Source organism: Rhipicephalus microplus, chromosome X, assembly GCF_043290135.1.
Source record: "Rhipicephalus microplus isolate Deutch F79 chromosome X, USDA_Rmic, whole genome shotgun sequence".
Classification (NCBI taxonomy): Eukaryota; Metazoa; Arthropoda; class Arachnida; order Ixodida; family Ixodidae; genus Rhipicephalus; species Rhipicephalus microplus.
Window position 1 is genome coordinate 115,713,317 of NC_134710.1, and position 18,008 is coordinate 115,731,324.

An 18,008-nucleotide genomic window follows, 5' to 3' on the forward strand; every position below is an offset into this window, starting at 1 on the left:
CGCTGGTTCGAATCCCGGCTGCGGCGGCTGCATTTCCGATGGAGGCGGGAATGTTGTAGGCCCGTGTGCTCAGATTTAGGTGCATGTTAAAGAACCCCAGGTGTTCTAAATTTCCGGAGCCCTCCACTACGGCGTCTATCATAATCATATAGTGGTTTTGGGACGTTAAACCCCACATATCAATCAATCAATCATGCGCACCATAAATAGTGCTCAAAATTTAATTGCATATGTTGTTTTCATCCTCGCTGTATTCCAAGCTGTTTATGATGTAAAAAAAAAGTAGCACGCTGAAGTGGTGCTGCTTTTGGGCAACAGTTGAAAATGGCGGGGTGCATGAATGCGGAATACTGCCGCTTACACTCAAATCACTCTTGTGGTCACCTCCCACTGTTTGCAGCATGTGTTGTGTATACACAGCTGCATATTTCCTAGCTAGAAAAATTTGATTTTAGGTGTTTCACGCCATTTTCTATGTAACTATTCCATGATTACACTGATCAGCAGGCTTTCAATTGCGCTGAAGGACACAGGTGCCATAAAGTTCAAGTCGATTCTTTCAAAGAAACCATATGTAAAGGCTGAAGCTTCATGCTTACATACATACACACACACCATATTGTTTTTTGTACTTTATGAAAGCTGCGAAGGTGTCATGTGCCTCCAAGCGTAACCTGTCTTATTTATTCTCCATCACCACATAAGTTTTGTGAGTTTCAAATAAAAGTACTTTGCGCATGGCCACTTTTGGGTAATTTTTTTGTGTAGGTGTTATTTGAGCAGCCTACAGTGTTTACTTTATAAGCCTGTATGTATATGTTGCATTATAAGGATGCAGAATGTGTGTAGCTGTACAATATAGATGAAGTGTAAAAATTAAGTATGTCTATTGTAGTGTTCTTGCAACCAATTTTACCCCCGTATTCTAGAACGTCCCTCCACTCAACGCTTCACCTTCACTTGAGATGGCTGATGGGAGCGCCGTCTCTAAGCAGAGAAAATTGCTGCACGTCAGCAATAATCTGCTGTGATTCTCGAGTAGCGCAGCGTCGCTTTCAAACGAGCAGCGGCACAGTGCTCAACTCTGTCAAGTGAAGGGTGAAAGTCGAGTCGGGGAGCGTTTATGAATATGGGGGTTAGTTTTGTTGTCTTGTTAACCTGCCATTAACACTGGATTGATGCTACTTTGCTCTAGCTGTACAGTGCTCTCCAAGGCTCAAGGAGGCATCGCACGGGGAAGGCTCGGAGCAAACCATGCGTGAGTTTCCTTTAATTGTTACACTATGCACGTATTAAGTGATAGACTTTAATGTATGCTATTTGTATTGTGCAAGTTTTTGGGGACATACAACTTCCAACACTGATATGTTCTGACGAAAATCACGCAAGAATGAGAGAAGCTTGTGCAAAAATTATGCAAGAGTGTAAGAAGCTTTTGCAGAAGTCTGTGAAATGAAGTTTTGAAATTTTGTGGCAATGTGTCATTGTACAGTGGTCAACAGTCTTGCTCAGCATGCTTGACTGCAGGGCTCCCGGCTGCACAGGCGCATCTACGGAGTGCCTGATGCATGATGGGCCAAATGTCAGCCTGCACACTGGTGCCTCTTATCCCCGTTTGTCTGTTACATCAGTGTCTCTTGTAAAGGGGATCAACTGTGCTACCTTTTTTTTTTTTTCGAATGTAATGAGTTCTTTTTCCAGATTATTGTTGTTTTAAGGTAGAGCCTCACATTTCTATCAAATACTGAAGATTCTATTTTTCCTTCTAGATGCTATGAAGTCACTCCTTGTGTTACAATAGAGTGAACACTGTTATGAGAAAAGCTACTTGATGGAGTTAACTCACTCCATATTGACTTAACACACAGAATTGGTGAAAACTACACTCCATTCCAGCTGCATTAGGAATAATATTCATTTGCATACTTCTGTTTCTTTTGTTTGTTTGTTGGCTGGAGGTTTGGAGTATAGGGTGGCCAGAGGGCACTGTGTAGTCTTTCTTCATCTTCCCAATTTTGTGAACATTAATTGATAGCCGTATGGGAAGCAGCCAGCATGCTGAAACAGAGGTGCAAGCATGCAAGATGTTCACCATTGCATGCAGTCAGTTGCTGTGAGCAACCTACTGCATACAATTAACTGCGAGTGGTGCTGCACTATGTGTGCCTCCTGGAAAGCTGCAATGGTAAAGTGCCACAATCGTATAGTAACATGGATAACATCGCAATTTGTTTGTTGAATAATTTTGCAACAGAATCAATGGAGTTTTGGATAAATTTGTGTATCTGCCTGGTTCATCAAAGCTACAGAGTCAAATGCGGTATATACTCGCGTATTATGTGTACTTGTTTTGTCAATCCGGTCATGTGCGAAGCTAGTTGGAATCGCTGGCCTAAAAGCTCAACTGGGAATATATGTTGCAGGCACTGTCACAGCTGTCTCAAAGCGGATGGTCATTTGTTTGCTAAGCCTGTTCAAATGCCCCCATTTTCTTGAAGTTCTTCCGAACAGTGCTCACAAAAACCAGTTCCCATGACAGGGTTATACCAGAGAACATAAGTACTCTCCAATAATTGTCGGGAACCCAACGTAAAGTAAGATGCAGACAAGGAAGCGCGATGCCAACACAGTGCTGTGTGTGTCGCCCTTCATGTGTGTGTGTGCCCATTCCTTGTCCCAGTCTTCTATTGCGTTGTGTTCCCTCCGATATCTAACCAACACACCCAAGCTTCTATGCTAAGTCTTATTCAACGCACTGTTCTGCTGGCTCCCATACTGAATATTGCATGTCGAAGAACTCCACGCTGATGTGCTTAGCGGTAGCACGGTTTCAGTTTTCTTCGGTAAGCTTTATAATAGCAATCTGCCTCGTATATAATTATTGTAGCCTATCACAAGGAACAGTAAAAACGCAATGGCCAGATGGCGAAACCGAAAAAAAAAAAAAAGAGTGCGAAAACCTGCCTCATCTGGTTGATGTGACAGGTCCTTGCATGCGTTCAACATCTGTGCTGTGTCTCGGGAATACATTCTTGCTGTGAAAGAGGTGGGAAGATAGGAGGCAAACCTTTAGGCATTTCGGACTACACATAAACAGGTTTCGGTTTTCAAGTTCGATATTCTAGGGAAAGCATAAAAGTTCATGGAAGAAGGGACCTTGCACTCAGTCCATTTTGTGTAAGACTGCACTCGCCTGCTCGACAAGAGATGTGCCTGACCAGAGCATCATGAAGTCAAATGTGTCTGTGTGTGTGCTGGCAAGGTGGCTCGGGCTGGTTGGGGAGGGCAAAGTATGCAAGCAAAAAGTTTCTTGTAGTAAAGCAGGCTGGCTAATTATACTGGTGAGGATGCAAATTGTGCGAGTAAATATGGTATGTACTCTTGTATGTTTCAGCTCTATTGCTATGGATCCTGCGGATCCAACTTGGCATCCGGCAGCAACAAAGAGAGGTTCTGCAGGAGGTGCGACAGCTGAAGCACGAGGTACGGCTCTTGTCAGTGCCTCAGCACGCCCAGCCAGCACAGCGCCCCTCTGACCTTCCCCGGCTGCCTGCTGGTACAATTGGAGAAGTGGAGGCAGCAGAGGCAGCTGTGCAGAGTAAAGCTGTGGCTGTGGCTTTGGTGTATATTTCTTGATTTTTAATATGCCTATGTAACATGCAGAAATTTAGTACTGCTTTAAGATACTGTGTTTCGGGAAACAAACTAGTCAGGTTATCTCATAAGCCACTGTACTACAGTCGAATATGAATAATTCGTACTCAAAGAGGCCAGAAAATTTGTTCAAATTAAAAGAAGTTCAAAATAATGAGTTACCGTAATTACTTGAATCTAACACGCACCTTTTTTCCGGTTAAGAGAGTTCATAAATCGCATGTGCGATAGAATCGAGTACGACAAAAAAAAATGAATATGGTCATTCTATTGCCATCGCCACTTACAAAATGGCCGCCCCCTACGTGCGTCGGCATGGCGCGTCGGTCATTTCTGCCTATGTGTTTCCCATGCGCGGCACTTCATACGTGTGCTGAGGAGTTCGTCATCTTGTAGTACATTAGCATCGACGGCATGGTAGGGCCGACTCCAAAAACTCGACGAGTGCACCACAATGCTGCTTCTAAAAGAAAAGTCGTCGCGTGTGCCGGAACGGACAGAAATCGGGCCGCATCGCGGTCATTCGAAGTTCCCGAAACGTGCGTGTGGGACTGGCGGAAACAAAAGCAGAATATTGTCGACAGCAAAGATTCACGCAAAGGCTTCAGTGGACCACAGCAGGGTCGGTTTCCACAAATTGAAGAGCTGCTCGGCGAGTATCTGAGGTGTGTGTTTAATATGTGGAAGAAGTGAGCGGCACAGCGGCCCGTGACGACAGAACTGCTCCAAGTGGAGGCTATGCAGTTAGCCTTAGAAAAAGGGCTAATGCAGAGCCATTTTAAAGCGAGCAGGTGCTGGCTAACGAACTTTATGAAGAGAAAAGGCTTTTCCCTCCGAAGGCGAACGGGCATATGCCGGAAGTTGCCGGAGGAGTACGAAGAAAAGCTTCAGAGTCTTCAGAGGTTCCTCCTAAACTTGCGGCACAACAACGGCTACCTGCTTTGGCAAATCGGGAATGCCGATCACACGCCTCTTTACTTCGACATGCCTGGCACCACAACCGTCTAGGAGAAGGGGGCGAAGCAAGTTTGTGTACTGACATCGGGCCACGGTAAAACTAGAGTGACAGCAATGCTCTGTTGCACGTCAGATAGGCATAAGCTTCCCCCGTACTTCATATTTAAACGGAAGACGCTCTCAAAAAGAGTCGTTTTCGCGAGTGGTGTGATCAAGCGGGCCAACGAGAAAAAAGGGTGCGCGTTGCAACCGATGTCTTAGTTTTTTTTTTTTTTTTTTTTTTTTGTCGTGGAAATTGGGCGCGCGTTACAATCGAGGGCGCGGTAGAATAGAGTAAATACGGTAAACGAGCGGAGGGCTCACCATGCAGTGATGCATGTGCATGGAGTTTTATTCACAAATTACAGGACATCCGTCATTAATTAAAGTAGTCAATACATGTCTGTACACGTTGGCCTTGCAACGGGTCAACAAGTTTTGCGTGCAGTTTGCAAAGCATTTGTACTTCGGCTTCAGTATTCTCCTGGCAAAAGAAGTTGCGCGCGGCAATGTCCAGTGCTGACACTCTTCGAAGACAACTGTGTTTCCACTGTTACCATCTGCGCTGCAGCCGGAGCGTGGCCAGCACATGATGAGAATGGAGGAGCGTCTCCACCTGGAGAAAAGCAGATCGGCATTCGAGAGAGAAACACTCCGCAGCAGCTTTTTTTTTTCTCTCTTCATGCGCGGTGTTGAAAGGAGAAGAGTCTCTACATAGCAGGGACGGAAAACAGGGAAGCGTGACACCGGCGCGTTGCAGATTGGCATGAGAGAGAGCCAACTCTCTGCGACAGCTTTTTTTCCCCTCTTTCTCTTCATGCGCAGTGTTAAGTGGAGAAGGGTCTCTACGTGGCAGGGACGGAAAAAGCCGAAGCGTGGCACAGGAATGTCGCAGATTGGCATTTGGCAAACATTCCACCGCAGTCTTTTCTTTCCTTTTCTTCATTTTCTTCTTCAAGCACAGCGATGAGGTGTCTGAAGTGCCACCGCAGGATTGGGCGGGGTGCTGAGAGCATTTTCGGAGCGCGGTATAGCTTTGATAGGACCACAGCGTCAGTTCGAATTAAGTGTGTTGGAATTAATGAGATTCGACTGTATTTACTATAGTCTGTGAAGTCCGAGTGAACTGTCCTAAGCTAGCAGACGATGTAGGCGGCATCGTGTGTTTGATGGGCAGTGACTAGCAATAGCCTGCTTAAAACAGACATTCAGTAATTTTGTTCATTTATCACCCTATTTCGTGTCCGCTGCGGCTCTCTCTACTTTGAGCTACAGTTCACCCTGCCTTGTGTTAGTCGATTTCTTACTTTTTTAAAAATCTAACACGCACCAAATTTCGCAGTGTGAAGAAAAATGCACCTTTATTTATTGTGATGAGATTTCTATAGCGACATGCCTCTTTGTTGGCTATCACAGAAAAATATAAACAGCAAATGGTGCGACCATCTAGTGCGACCTTTATTTTTCTATCAGTTTCATCTATGACCAAGATTTGGCCGCTCTAAGGTTGCCTCTTAGTACGCCTTGATCATGTTCATTTATCTTGTTGTGCTCTGCTTACAATGCATTGATTAAAAACATGTCCAAGCTTCTTTTTGAATTCCACATATTTTATCGTTTTTCACGTGTAGAAGCTACTCCTGGTCAACATTCAGGCAAAGACATAGTAACCTCGAAGAAACGTGTATTGGAATTTGAGCACTGTACAAAGTAATTATACTATTTCATAGCTAGAATCAATATTTATTAAGGGTTATAACAGTGTTGTATTTGATTTCATAACAGCGAAACTGCATTCAGAGAAGGACTCTGAAAGGTTCTCACACTGAGTGTGAGAGGGCTGATGTGGAAACCATTTTAGGTCAAGTGAGTTGAAGTTAGCGTAAAAAAACAATGAAATGTTATGATGCCCAAAAATTCAAGTTGTTATTTTCAGTGTCCTCTTGCAGATTTTTATCATGAAAACATTTCGATGTGCTGTTGCGTTTACCCCATCTATGCTTCTTGCATTTTTTTACAGTGCAAGCACCTCCTGCAGATTGGGGGACGTGGCCTCCGAGAAATTGGTGTGAATGCCATGAAGGCTGTATTGGCACATGACGTGCAAGTGCTGTACAGCCTTCATGGCAGAAAAGGGAAAAGGGCCTTTGTGAACCTGAGGCTCTGTAGATTAGTGACAGGTTAGACTTGTTCATTGTTTTATGTGTGTGTACCCTTGTGTATTCTCTGTACTGCAGTGCTTCATGTGTACTATGGTATTTCTGTTCTTGTATGCAGATGTCATCTGCCAAAAAGCAGGGTGCGACCAGGCGGAGGCCCTCAACTTTATTAAGAGGTGGCTGCCAGGGTCTGGTGATCGCTGTGGGGGCAGGAAGCGGCGCTTCAGAGAAACATTTGTTGTGGAGCAGCCCGATGATCCCCACTCTCAGAGTGCAGATTATCGGCTGCTCGCGGCAGCTGGCTTCCTGCCCAGCCACAGCAGCCAGGGCCTTGACAGCACCACTGTCACTGTGTCCCCAACGCAACCTGACCTGCAGTAGAGCGGGCCTTTTTTAGTTGTGTATATATATTTTTCAATGTATACATTTTTTGTTGTACCAAATAAATAAAAAAAAAACAAAGAATAAATAGTCTGCAGACTGTCGGTGGTGCACTGTTCGGCTAGCTTATGCTGATTCGGAAGCACCATCACCATGTTTTAGTTACAAAAAAATGCTCTAAACTATGAATATTCTCGATTACCATGTGTGGGACATATGTGGGGATTGCAAGTGGGGGACATACGCTTTCAGCATTTACTTCCTAACGACTTTTTTCGATCTGCTGTACCAAATACCAGTACCAAATAAAGCACTCGCTATTGCAAAAGATAAATTGGTAAAAAAATAAACTACACTTCTAGTGTTAGCAAAGGGAATGAGGTATAAAAGATGAAATAGATCGAGTAACTGCTTTCAGTTCTCGGCATTCAATTTTCTGTTGCCCCAAGTATACAGGGCTGCAAAGCTACAAGAGCGGGTCATCGAGGCATATTGCTTAAATATTTCGGTAAGAAAAATTCCCTACTAATAGTGGTTACATAATGTCAAGCCAATCAGTAGCCAATATTCGTCGTGCAGGAAACATCGGTGTAATAACGGCATTCGATTGGCTGCAATGTGGCCCTGGATTGGTCCAATGTCGGTCGTACATCCGTAGCCAATATTCGTCGTGCAGCAAACATCGGCGTAAAAATGGCATGTGATTGGCTAAAATATGGCCCGATGTTGGCCGAACATTGGCAGCTTTGTCGGCAATACGATGGGCCTTCGTCTGCCCAATGTTGGTTGCATACTGGCTAAAACATCGGCAAAACGTCGGCCCATCATTGGCTTGAACGTCGGCCCGACATTGGAAGAAGTTGCACTTCCGACGTCGGCCCGACGTCGGTGCCGATGTTAGCCGATGTTGGTCCAAGATTGGTCCAACGGCGGCGTGCTGCCTGGGTCTATGGAGTGAATGATTATGAGTGAGGTGAAGCGTCCATATGTGCCTCCATCGGTTCGTCCGTCAGTGCTTCCGTCCGTCCGTCCATCCATGCTTCCATCCGTCTGTCCATCTGTACTTCCATCCATCCATGCTTCCGTCCGTCTGTTCATCCGTGCTTCCGTCCATCCATGCTTCCGTCCGTCTGTCCGTGCTTCCGTCCATACATCCGTCCGTGCTTCCATCCGTCCATGCTTCCGTCTGTCTGTCCGTCCGTGCATTTATCCGTCTATGCATCCGTCCATCCGTTCATCCATGCTTCCACCCGTCCGTGGATGCTGCCGTTCGTCTGTCCGTGCTTCCGTTCATCTGTCTGTCCAGACGTCCGTCCGTCTGTCCATGCTTACGCTCGTCTGTCCGCCCGTGCTTACGTCCGTCTGACTCTGTCTGTCTGTCTTTTGGTCTGTGCATCCGTCCGTCTATCCGTTTGTCTGTGTTCGTTCTCCATCTGTCTGTCTGTATGTATGTCCATCCATCCGTCCATTTGCCTGTCCGTCTGTCTGTACGTCCATCGGTACGTATGTCTGTCCGTCAGTTCATCTAATCAACACTCCAAGTACCACCATCACACTAGTTTTCATCATATATTCATCACGTACAAGTACCGCCATACAGCGGACATTCCAAGAACTGAAACAAGAAAGGGCTACTAAGTACAGGAGACACATGACCAACGCCTTAAGGAGCTTCGCCCCTCAAAAAAGCTATTGATGCTGGGAACGCTGGAGTCAGACACACACACATACACCGCAAAACCTAGTTACATAATTCGATCAGAGATTGCTTAATTATCCTGGTATAAGTAGTACATGTCACATTCTACAGCAGTCAGGCGCAGAGTGAGTCAGTAATGCGAACGCCCACAACGCGCCTTGTCTGTCGTGCCTGGGAATTGAGCGAGTAATGTCCACAACGCGCCTTGTCTGTCGTGCCTAGGAATTGAGCGAGTAATGTGCCCCCATAAGCTAGTGCCCTTTAAAGTGCCAGCCAAGCGAAACAAAAGGGCTCACTGCGCGAAGAAGGGGGAAACACACGCGCACAAAAGAACACATTGGACAAGCACCTTAAGCCACGAGGTCTTGTTCTTTGTGTCGCGCATATCTTCACGATTACTTTGTGCTCGTTGAGAAATGAAGATAGAGTCAGTAGAGAGCTGTCTGCTTGAATTGACAGCTCGGTGATTAAGGAATTGAACGGGAGCGCACGGGGCTTCTAAGACAGCGGCGGTGCATGTAGATTAGCAGCGACGTTCGCGTCCGTAGCAAGGCGCGAGAAAAAAAAAATGAAGAAGGGCTGTCTGTTCGTTAAATCCGGTGAAGCCAGTGAGCTAAATGCTTCCGAAGTGCTCTTCAAAGCTTTGCAGGCGAGTCAGAGGCCACGAACAGCGTGCAGAGCGAGGATAAAGAGCGCCGGGGGAGGTGCGAGAAAGGGAGCTGATGTGCTCGATCGATGAATGCGTACATGAACAATCGGGTCGCCTATTAGAGGCGCACCAAAGGGCATCCAGCGGATACAAAGCAGAGAGATAACAACAGGAGCGGAAAGCTAAGAGGCTGTCGCGGCTATAACACAAGTCGTTCATTTTTCTTCCACGTGCTTCCCCCCTATTCCCGATAGCCTAGCGTATAATTGAACGACAACATGTAGGCGGGTCACGATCGGCTTCCAAGAATAAAAAGGAAGAGCCGGGGGGGGGGGGGGAGAAAACGCGAAAGCCGAAGGGGGAGACGTCACTGCCATAAATCCCGGCCTCTGTTTTCCTTGGAGCTTCGGCGCCGCATTCGGTCAGCTTAATTCCGTATTGGGACTCCGCCGCCGCTTGTTTCTTGTCTTGCCTTTTTTTTTTATTTTTCCGCCACTGACTTGGATCGGCCGACGTATTTTTCCGACCATTTCAGTCGCTTAATTTGTTCAAACCCTGAGCCGTGATCCCGAGATTTTGCAGACTCCGCGGAAAAAGAAAAGATAAGTGTTTCGGTTCCTTTCTTTTATTCGAGAGTAAATGTGTTCCACCGCTCGCAGTTTTTATTTGATGCTTTGAAAACAGTTAGACAACCTCTTTATTTTCTCGCTACATGGTATAGAAAAAGCGTGCCGGCGTATTTGCTTTTCCTTTTGCCAGATCCCGAAAGAGGAAAGAGAAAGAGCACGGGTCTTGAACGCTTTTTGTGTAAGACACGGCGCACACTGCCCATAACTCTTCGAGCGCTACACGCCGAGCCCGCTGTCTTCCTTTCTCCCGTCATTTATTTTCTTCACCATTTTGCCCCCATTTTTCTCTATGAGTGGGCCAACCTGCCAGCTTATTAATCGGCTCACCGCCTGCGATTTCGTTAAAAACAAGCTATGAAGCGCGAATATAACGAATTTTTTTACAGCTTGAGGCTTGGTAGATTACCACTTTTGAAAACTGAGGCGCAATATTCAGACTAACACTGCATCCATTTCCTGAAACAAATCCTTATTTTGATAGTCCTAAACTCACATGAAACGTTGACTACACCTATAACATATTTCGCTTTGTGTAGATAACAAAGCAGTAAAGGTGGTCAGTTGTATCTCCTTCAAAGTAAACTCATCAAGTAAATGTTGTGTAGAAATAACGGCTAATCGATCTTGAAGAAATATTTGACCTGAGAATTACGAGCATTGTTAACGTACCCTATTCTGGTACCTACAATTATGTGTAACATAATGAACCCAATATTTTTTTCTTATCAAGTACAACTTTTGGAAGCGTCCAGAGCTAATAACGACGTCTAAACAGTCGGTGAGAAAAAAAAGACGAGTTAGAATTCTGTTTAAGAGGAAAATCAAGCGACGTAGCAATGATTGCTTTTGCCGCCGTCCGCAGCTTGCCAGCGAAACTGTATACGAGAGAAGGCTGTAGGCGGCATGAGATGAAGCCTTTGCGATGCCCTTTGTGTTGCGCACTTTTACGATTGATAATCTAGTCACTGATGGCGAACTGCGTGTACATACAGTCCACGAGAATGGCAGCAGAAAATCTTGTTGCAGCAGCCAGCCAGTTTATAGGGGCGGATTGCTGTGGTGAGCCCGCGTAAGTCTCCACTGAACATGCAGAGAACAAAGACTCCACTCAAACACGAAAGTGCGATAACTGCATTGGGCTATATATTTCCTCCTCCTGATTTTGTCGTGGTTTTCCGAGCTGTGTTAGCATCGACCTATACCAGGTAAGAGTAGTGGTACCAACTGCAGGCACGTATATATGAAACGCCGACAAATAAATAAATGATGCATACGAAGATTTCTGCAGCCTGCGAACAATATAAAAACCCACAGTGAGCGACAACGTCTCTCAACGCTTACTCTGTCTCTCTGGCAGCACATTCCTAGCAGATTAAATACACACATTTCGTTGACCACGGGGTCAAACTAACGCGAGTCTTCCACATTATGCACTCACAATCATGCGTTACTGGCCCCTGCTTTTATATTTTCCCGCCACTTGAGAAAACTACTGCACAACCTTCGAGTTATCCCTCCATACATTTATTACAAGCAGAGTTTCTGCCGTCTAACGGAATAGTTCTTATTCACTTAGGGTTACTCTCGTTACATATTGAGAGAGGTGCGGCGAGCTGCGGACAGTGTTTAAGTATATATAACATCGCTGAGCGCTAGCGCGTGCTGTTATTATTACCTAGCGACATGTCTGACCGGAGTTTTTTTTGTCAATATTGAGTGCTCAGTGTCCATCCTCAACACTCGATGGCTGCATACACATTGATGGGGTCTCGCACTCACAGGCAACGTCTTTATACAAAACATGAAAGCGGCCAAGGCGGTATTCCAGTAGTGCAGAGGCGCAAGGTTGCCGCAAGGGGCAAGTAACCGACTGGAACTAGTTCAAAGGTTGCCACGAATGTTCTGAGAAAATACCTCACGGCAAGTATTCGGAAGAGCTACAATAAATTTCTTCTAGAATTAGCTCATGTTGATGTCATGCCGGTCCCCCTACTATGCTGGGCTCGAGGGCAAGCTCAACACCATGTATACGAATGCAACACGAAGTGCATTTTGTGCAAAACCATTTCCTGCAAGCTCAAGCAGACCGATGGCTCCGCATTATTATTGAGGATGTCTCGCAGCGGAATTAGTGAAGAAGAGTCGCGTTTTCTGCTTCCCTTCCGACCGAGTATGTTACACTTCTGCCTCGCTGGCTATGTCGAAACGCATTGTGAAGCAGTTACTGCAAATAGCGCCATAAGGACAATTCAAATGGCAAGCAGCGACTTTTCACTGCGCTCATCTTAGGCATTCGCTGGTATTTAGCCAATTTTCAACTGCTGAAGACAAGCTTATTACAGGGAAGACTAAAGAAAACGGCAAAAAAGTAAAAGAAAAGTTATCACAGCAAAAAAAAGAGCTTTTCCTCATGACAACACGCGCTAACTAAGTTCAAAAGCAGTAACGATTAGAACCTACCACACCTGTTGCAAGAGGCCTTTGTAGTTAAAATGCGTTAACAAAAAAAACCACGTGTTTTGCCATGAGCATTGTAAAACTAGGAAAGAAAAAAAAGAATTCCTTCGTGCACTTCCTTTTTTTTGTGGCGCGATTATATTCTCGTTTATAAATTTAATTTGACTTTTATACTATTTATAACAGTGTTCGTAATTCACATCTTTGCTTCCGTATTTAAAATGACTGTAAACAACGTAGGTTTAACTTATATGTCCAGAAGTGTGCCCTGCAATGCCTAGAAAGTATAAAACGCGCGGCTAATAATTTTGTGTTCTTTGTTGTCCCATTAAGTGACTTTCACTCAATAACTTCATGCCACCGATGCATATTTGCTATACCGATCTGATGGGTGTTTTGTGTACATTCCGCTTTATTTCCCGCTGTTGCACACTGCACTTTCTTTCTAAAAAAGTGAAAGTTACGATGAGAAGGTCTGAATGCATTGTTTACATGATCCTTCAAGATATGGTGCGTGGCGTCTCTCATAGTTATATGGTAGTTTTGGGACGTTAAACCCCACCTATCAATCAAGATATGTTGCGTGTGTTGTCGCAAGTGAACAACGACCACATAGAGATTAAATATCTGCACGTTCACATCAAATTGTGATTGTCAGTACTATATAAAAGTATTATTTATCCTCCTTTTACTACCGTAACTACAGGCCAACTTTAATTCATTTTCATGTTTCTCTTGTCCCACCACTTGTTAAAATGTTGAAACATTTTTAACACTATGCTGCTCATCGTCAGAAGCAGTACGAATGTGACAGGCAACTATAAGAGCGTCCCTAGACAATGGCAGTTGTGGAAGATTGCGGGGAACCATCACGTGAATGTCATATATGGCCCTTAAAATATTGCCACGTTCGTTTCTCAAGCTTTGTTATCGCACCGTTACACTATGCTCAGCGCAAACCACGCCTACGATGTTTTAGAAGCTTCGAGGCTGTAGTAGATCGTTTTGTTAAAATTATGCCCATCTCGTGAACATTACAGATCTTTCTGGAACCTACGTCCCCACTAGCAATAACGCTAGAATATTCGATGGCAAGTGAGTAAATACCGACGTGCTTCACCGCTTGTCAGTTGATCAACGGCCAACACTCCCTTCGCCGCTATCAGTGCCAGTGTCTCGCTGTAATCTTACCTTTTTTTTAGGTGGTCACAGGTTCAGCCGAATAAATAGATTATTTTTTATAGTACTGTCTGCTCCGCTTCGTCGAAGTCACAACCCCGTGGCAATATATTATATGTGGCCATATGTGAGTACCTATATCAGCGTATATGTTTACCGTTTGTCATGCGGGTCTTATAAATAGCCCCATTTGGCGCAGTGTCCATATATGTCATCAAATATGCTATATATGAGACGGTTGCACCATATATGACATCAATTAGAGCCATATTTGGTGGGGCACTGGCATATGTGTATTCAGCTACACTGCTTCCGACGCATTTCACTGCGTTTCACCTCCATCAAAATGGGGGCCATGGCAGCCAAAGAACAAGGATGCTTACTACGTGCATTGAAACTTGGAGTTTTTCTATGTGCGAGTCAGAGTACCACACCACGCTACTAGTAAATTGCGCGTCTATTCGCGAAATTCATTATTTGATTTTCACACTCACCTCCTGGCGTCTCACAAGTGAGTCGTAGCTCATCGCCTTCGTAGTAAGGTCCGACAATATCCTTCTTAGTTCTTCCTTTAGCGTCCCGGATAATTGGAGGCTTCAGTGGCCCTGCCCAAGAGGGAACAAAAAGAAATAAAATGTTTACTTGAACCCACGCAAAAGAAACTAATTTATAATTAGTGAGGTTAGCCAAATCATGAATCTGTTACTTGCGACACGAGTCGTAATAATTCAATGCTCCTCTACAGCAGCCACAATTCTATAACTGCCCATTTAAATGTCAAATTTACATAAATTTATTGGAAGCTGGAAGACAAACATACAATGCATTTTTGGCAAGTTATTTTTGCCCTTGGCCACCAATATTTCTCTATGTAAGCCAACATACCGGTAACATACCACTTCTTTTATGCTTTTTAACACTACTGTGTTTAATCTTGCCCCCGCGCCTTCTGTTGTTCTTTCTTGACGAAAAAAAGCCTGACACACCAGCCTCTTGGCATTCGAAGTGTACGGAGTGGTATAAAGCACGCTCCACAGTTCCATTTCGATGGCGCTGAAAGTTCATATTTATGCTATGGTAGTACACGTGGGTCATGTTAAGCTGCAGCTCACCGCATTCGCCAATAAGTCCGAACTTTTTCTCCTTATAGGCCATTTACCTAAGAAGCAAAGGCGACGAAAAAAAATTTCACCGTTCCCGTTCTTTGCGCTAGAAGGAAGCGGTGCACCGAGAGCAGGACGCATAAGCGTGTCTCTCGGAAGAACACGTGCCTTTGTGCTCTTTCTCACGTCACTCAGTACAAGAAACCATTTGCCAGCACCATCTTTCCAGTGTTATCTGTTACAGTGGGCATAAAAGCCTCCACGAGTGCTTCGCAAGACCAAATTCTTTTGTTACCAGCCGTGACCAAGCAAACCGAAGATCAGATTTCACCAAATCTTTTCTTAGAAATGTATTTGTTGATTGAGCAGTAGCCACGTGCTGAAAGAAGTTGCTTTGAGGTCCAGGTTTGAATTTTTGTATTTTCATTGAGCAACAGTGACAAGACGTAAGCTTACAAATAGGCTCCGACCTAGTGATCTTAGAAAAATTCGTCTGTGAAATCGGAACACTTCGACAGAAAAGCTTTGTTCTTATTTAGGTGACCAGGAGCTGTATTTTTTAATATTTTGAATGTCTGCTTTCAATTCCGCAGTTCATAGGTGGCTGTTAAAATACAAGTGGCGTTGAAATTTAACGATGCACGTGCACTAATATCACAATGTAGGTTACCTGTGCTCTGGTGACTGCGAAACCCTAATGCAATGCATTGAACAGCAGCGAATTTCAGATGCGAAGATTTTATGGTTCAATTCAATCTAGTGTACTTGTGGCGTGACTGCCCTTATTCCCAATCTCCTACCCTCTCTCTCCTCCCCTACGCTCCTTTTTGCTCCCCTCACAACGCCAATACGGGCAGCGTCCCATAGTCTATGCTTGCTCCCCCTTCTCTCTCTTCTAGACATCCCTCCTCGGTGCATTTACACATCCAGTGTGCATTCGCAACCTTACCTCTTTCTCTTCTAAACTCCCCACTCTCTCACCTCAAAACACCGGCGTCGACAGCGTCTGTTACGAAGTTTCTTGATTGAAAAGGGTGGCTGCTCATGCTACACAACCGTTGACTGGCCACCCCATATATATAGGCACTGTATTTCGACCTCCAAGGTAGTACCAGTGGAATAGTTCTCCTGTGCTTTATTGAACAATAAAAATTCGCAGTGAGCGCGTTAACTAAAAGCAGACTGCGTGTCTATGTGTCCAATCGGCGTCTTGTGTCTCTTATTGACCATAACAATCGATTGGCATGTTCCAGTAGGAAACACCGGTCCATCACTGCGCGCTTTGTGCCTCCCCAGGTCTCTCTCCTGCTCAACTCCGCAATGAGTGCCAGCGTCAACAGCGTCGCCAGTGTAAGCATTACCGTCCGCTGTTTTGCATCTACACATGATTCCCTTTAGCGGGAAATGGTGCCATTTTTAATCACGCACTCACTGCGATTATTATCGCACTGACTTTAGATGTCTGTTCGAAGAGGCCATCATCTTAGTTATTATCTTCATGATGGCTGTTACATCGAGCCAACGTTCTGACGAGGAAATAGAGTGAACTCTCACGTGAGTCAACTTGAAGGGACGGAGAAACAAATAGACCTCTCCCTGTTTGTAAACAGTGTGACGTCACTGTGGGTACCCAACCCACCATACCCTCCCTCAGAGCAGGTGCTGGTTGGCAAGAAAGTTCCGCCGGCGGCATCTTTCTGCATAGCACAGCTTCGGGTCTACATTCCTTCGACAGAAACTTCTACATTGCTATGTTATAAAGTCACAACTTTTGAAAGAAAGTGGTAGCCGAAGGGTCACTGCTCATACAGTGTGGAAATTCGCTCATCGTAGGTATATGGATGGAAAAACTTTAAAGTACTGAGAGACGGGACTATAGCACGCAGTGGGCTTCAGCCACGAACATGACACCCATCAAAAAATCTTATCTTTTTTCGAAAGCGAACGTTTTGAAAGCACACGGTGAATGCACTTTAAGAAATATTTGCATAACATGGATGTAGCTTATTCAATTTCCATCGTGGCATATGCAATTCAGTTTAAAACGAGGCACAGCATTGGCGGCAGCGAGGTTATGAGCTGCTGTGCGTGACGTCACGAATAAGATTCTCACTCAATGCGAGAAAGTCCGATCAGGGATCAATGAAAAAAAAAAGAAACACTTCTTGCTGTGTGTTAGGCGGACGTTAACAGATCCTCGTGAATATTAAAGTGACATTCTGCCGCAGTGTTTCTCAATAACCCAGTCAAAATTCACGTGATGTAAAACCTGACAAGTAAATTATATATGATATTATATGGCACAGTTACTTTGCTGCAGTTACACCTATAACGTGTTTTCGTACCAATATTGCTCCCTTAGGCCTGATACACAAATTTATAATGCGCATTGTCACTTCATAAGTATCGAGCCGTAAAAGTACACAGTAGATAAGAAACGAAAATCTCCACTGTTTTCATTAACACGTATCAGCTATCTGATAAAACGAGTTATAGCCGTGGTGACGCGTATATGCAGATTCGGCAACACTATAAATAAATGCCGCATGCGAGATGTACCCACTCGCAGATGATCGCTTGAAATGCATTTTTACCTTCAGTAAAATGTCAGATCGTAAAGTTCCGTCGACAACCGGTTAATGCAAGCGGCCCACAACGAGTACCAGCGTTTTCGCACAGGACGCATCACGTTATTCACACTGCACACACCACGCACAGTATTCCCAGTTTCACCGTCCGTAAAGGTGAACTAATATTGTCGATGCCTTTCAACGCACACTACACGCCGCAGTCAATACTGGGTGATTCCACGAGAGGTCGACACGGGTCCAAAAGTTGATATTTTAGATGTTATTGAGTATTTTATATTTCGTGCACCTCTCACCAGGTAGCCCGAAAGTCAACTTCGTTTTATGATTAACGGCATAACTTACGAAAGAGAAAACATATCAAACTTCACCAACACGGAGGCACCAATTTCGTCACCTGTCATTTTCGAAAATTGCAGATGCTATAGAAAGACAAATATTTTTGTTTCAAGGAAGATATTTTTTACCTGAAATTCGTGTCTAATGAAAAATGAATTCATACGGTTTCAAGTTT

At 44.7% G+C, this 18,008-nt stretch overlaps 2 protein-coding genes across 6 annotated transcripts in view; one reads left to right on the top strand and one right to left on the bottom strand.

Moving 5' to 3' along the window:
• The window catches only part of LOC142775703 (nephrin-like), a 536,671-nt gene that overhangs the window by 121,861 nt on the left and 396,802 nt on the right, over positions 1-18,008 (bottom strand). For all 3 annotated transcript variants that reach the window (XM_075877447.1, XM_075877449.1, XM_075877448.1), the window contains exon 3: positions 14,298-14,408. In XM_075877447.1, coding sequence (XP_075733562.1) covers positions 14,298-14,408 — 111 coding nt within the window. The remainder of the gene's footprint in view (positions 1-14,297; positions 14,409-18,008) is intronic.
• On the top strand, positions 50-7,278 carry LOC142775701 (uncharacterized). Of its 3 annotated transcripts, XM_075877443.1 has the most exons (4): positions 55-1,258; positions 3,395-3,483; positions 6,671-6,830; positions 6,928-7,278. In XM_075877443.1, the coding sequence occupies exons 1-4, from the start codon at positions 1,255-1,257 to the stop codon at positions 7,188-7,190; spliced, it is 516 nt and encodes a 171-aa protein (XP_075733558.1). In that variant the 5' UTR covers positions 55-1,254; the 3' UTR covers positions 7,191-7,278. The 3 variants fall into 3 exon arrangements, with proteins under 3 accessions (XP_075733559.1, XP_075733558.1, XP_075733557.1); XM_075877444.1 differs by lacking the exon at positions 6,671-6,830 and having other exon boundaries at positions 50-1,258; XM_075877442.1 differs by lacking the exons at positions 55-1,258; positions 3,395-3,483 and having other exon boundaries at positions 3,491-6,830.

Excerpts from the sequence above, each read along its gene's own strand:
- LOC142775701 (XM_075877442.1), top strand. The coding sequence starts at position 6,554 with ATGATGCCCAAAAATTCAAGTTGTTATTTTCAGTGTCCTCTTGCAGAT. Across the intron at positions 6,831-6,927 it reads GCTCTGTAGATTAGTGACAG|ATGTCATCTGCCAAAAAGCA; the intron begins GTTAGACTTGTT and ends TCTTGTATGCAG.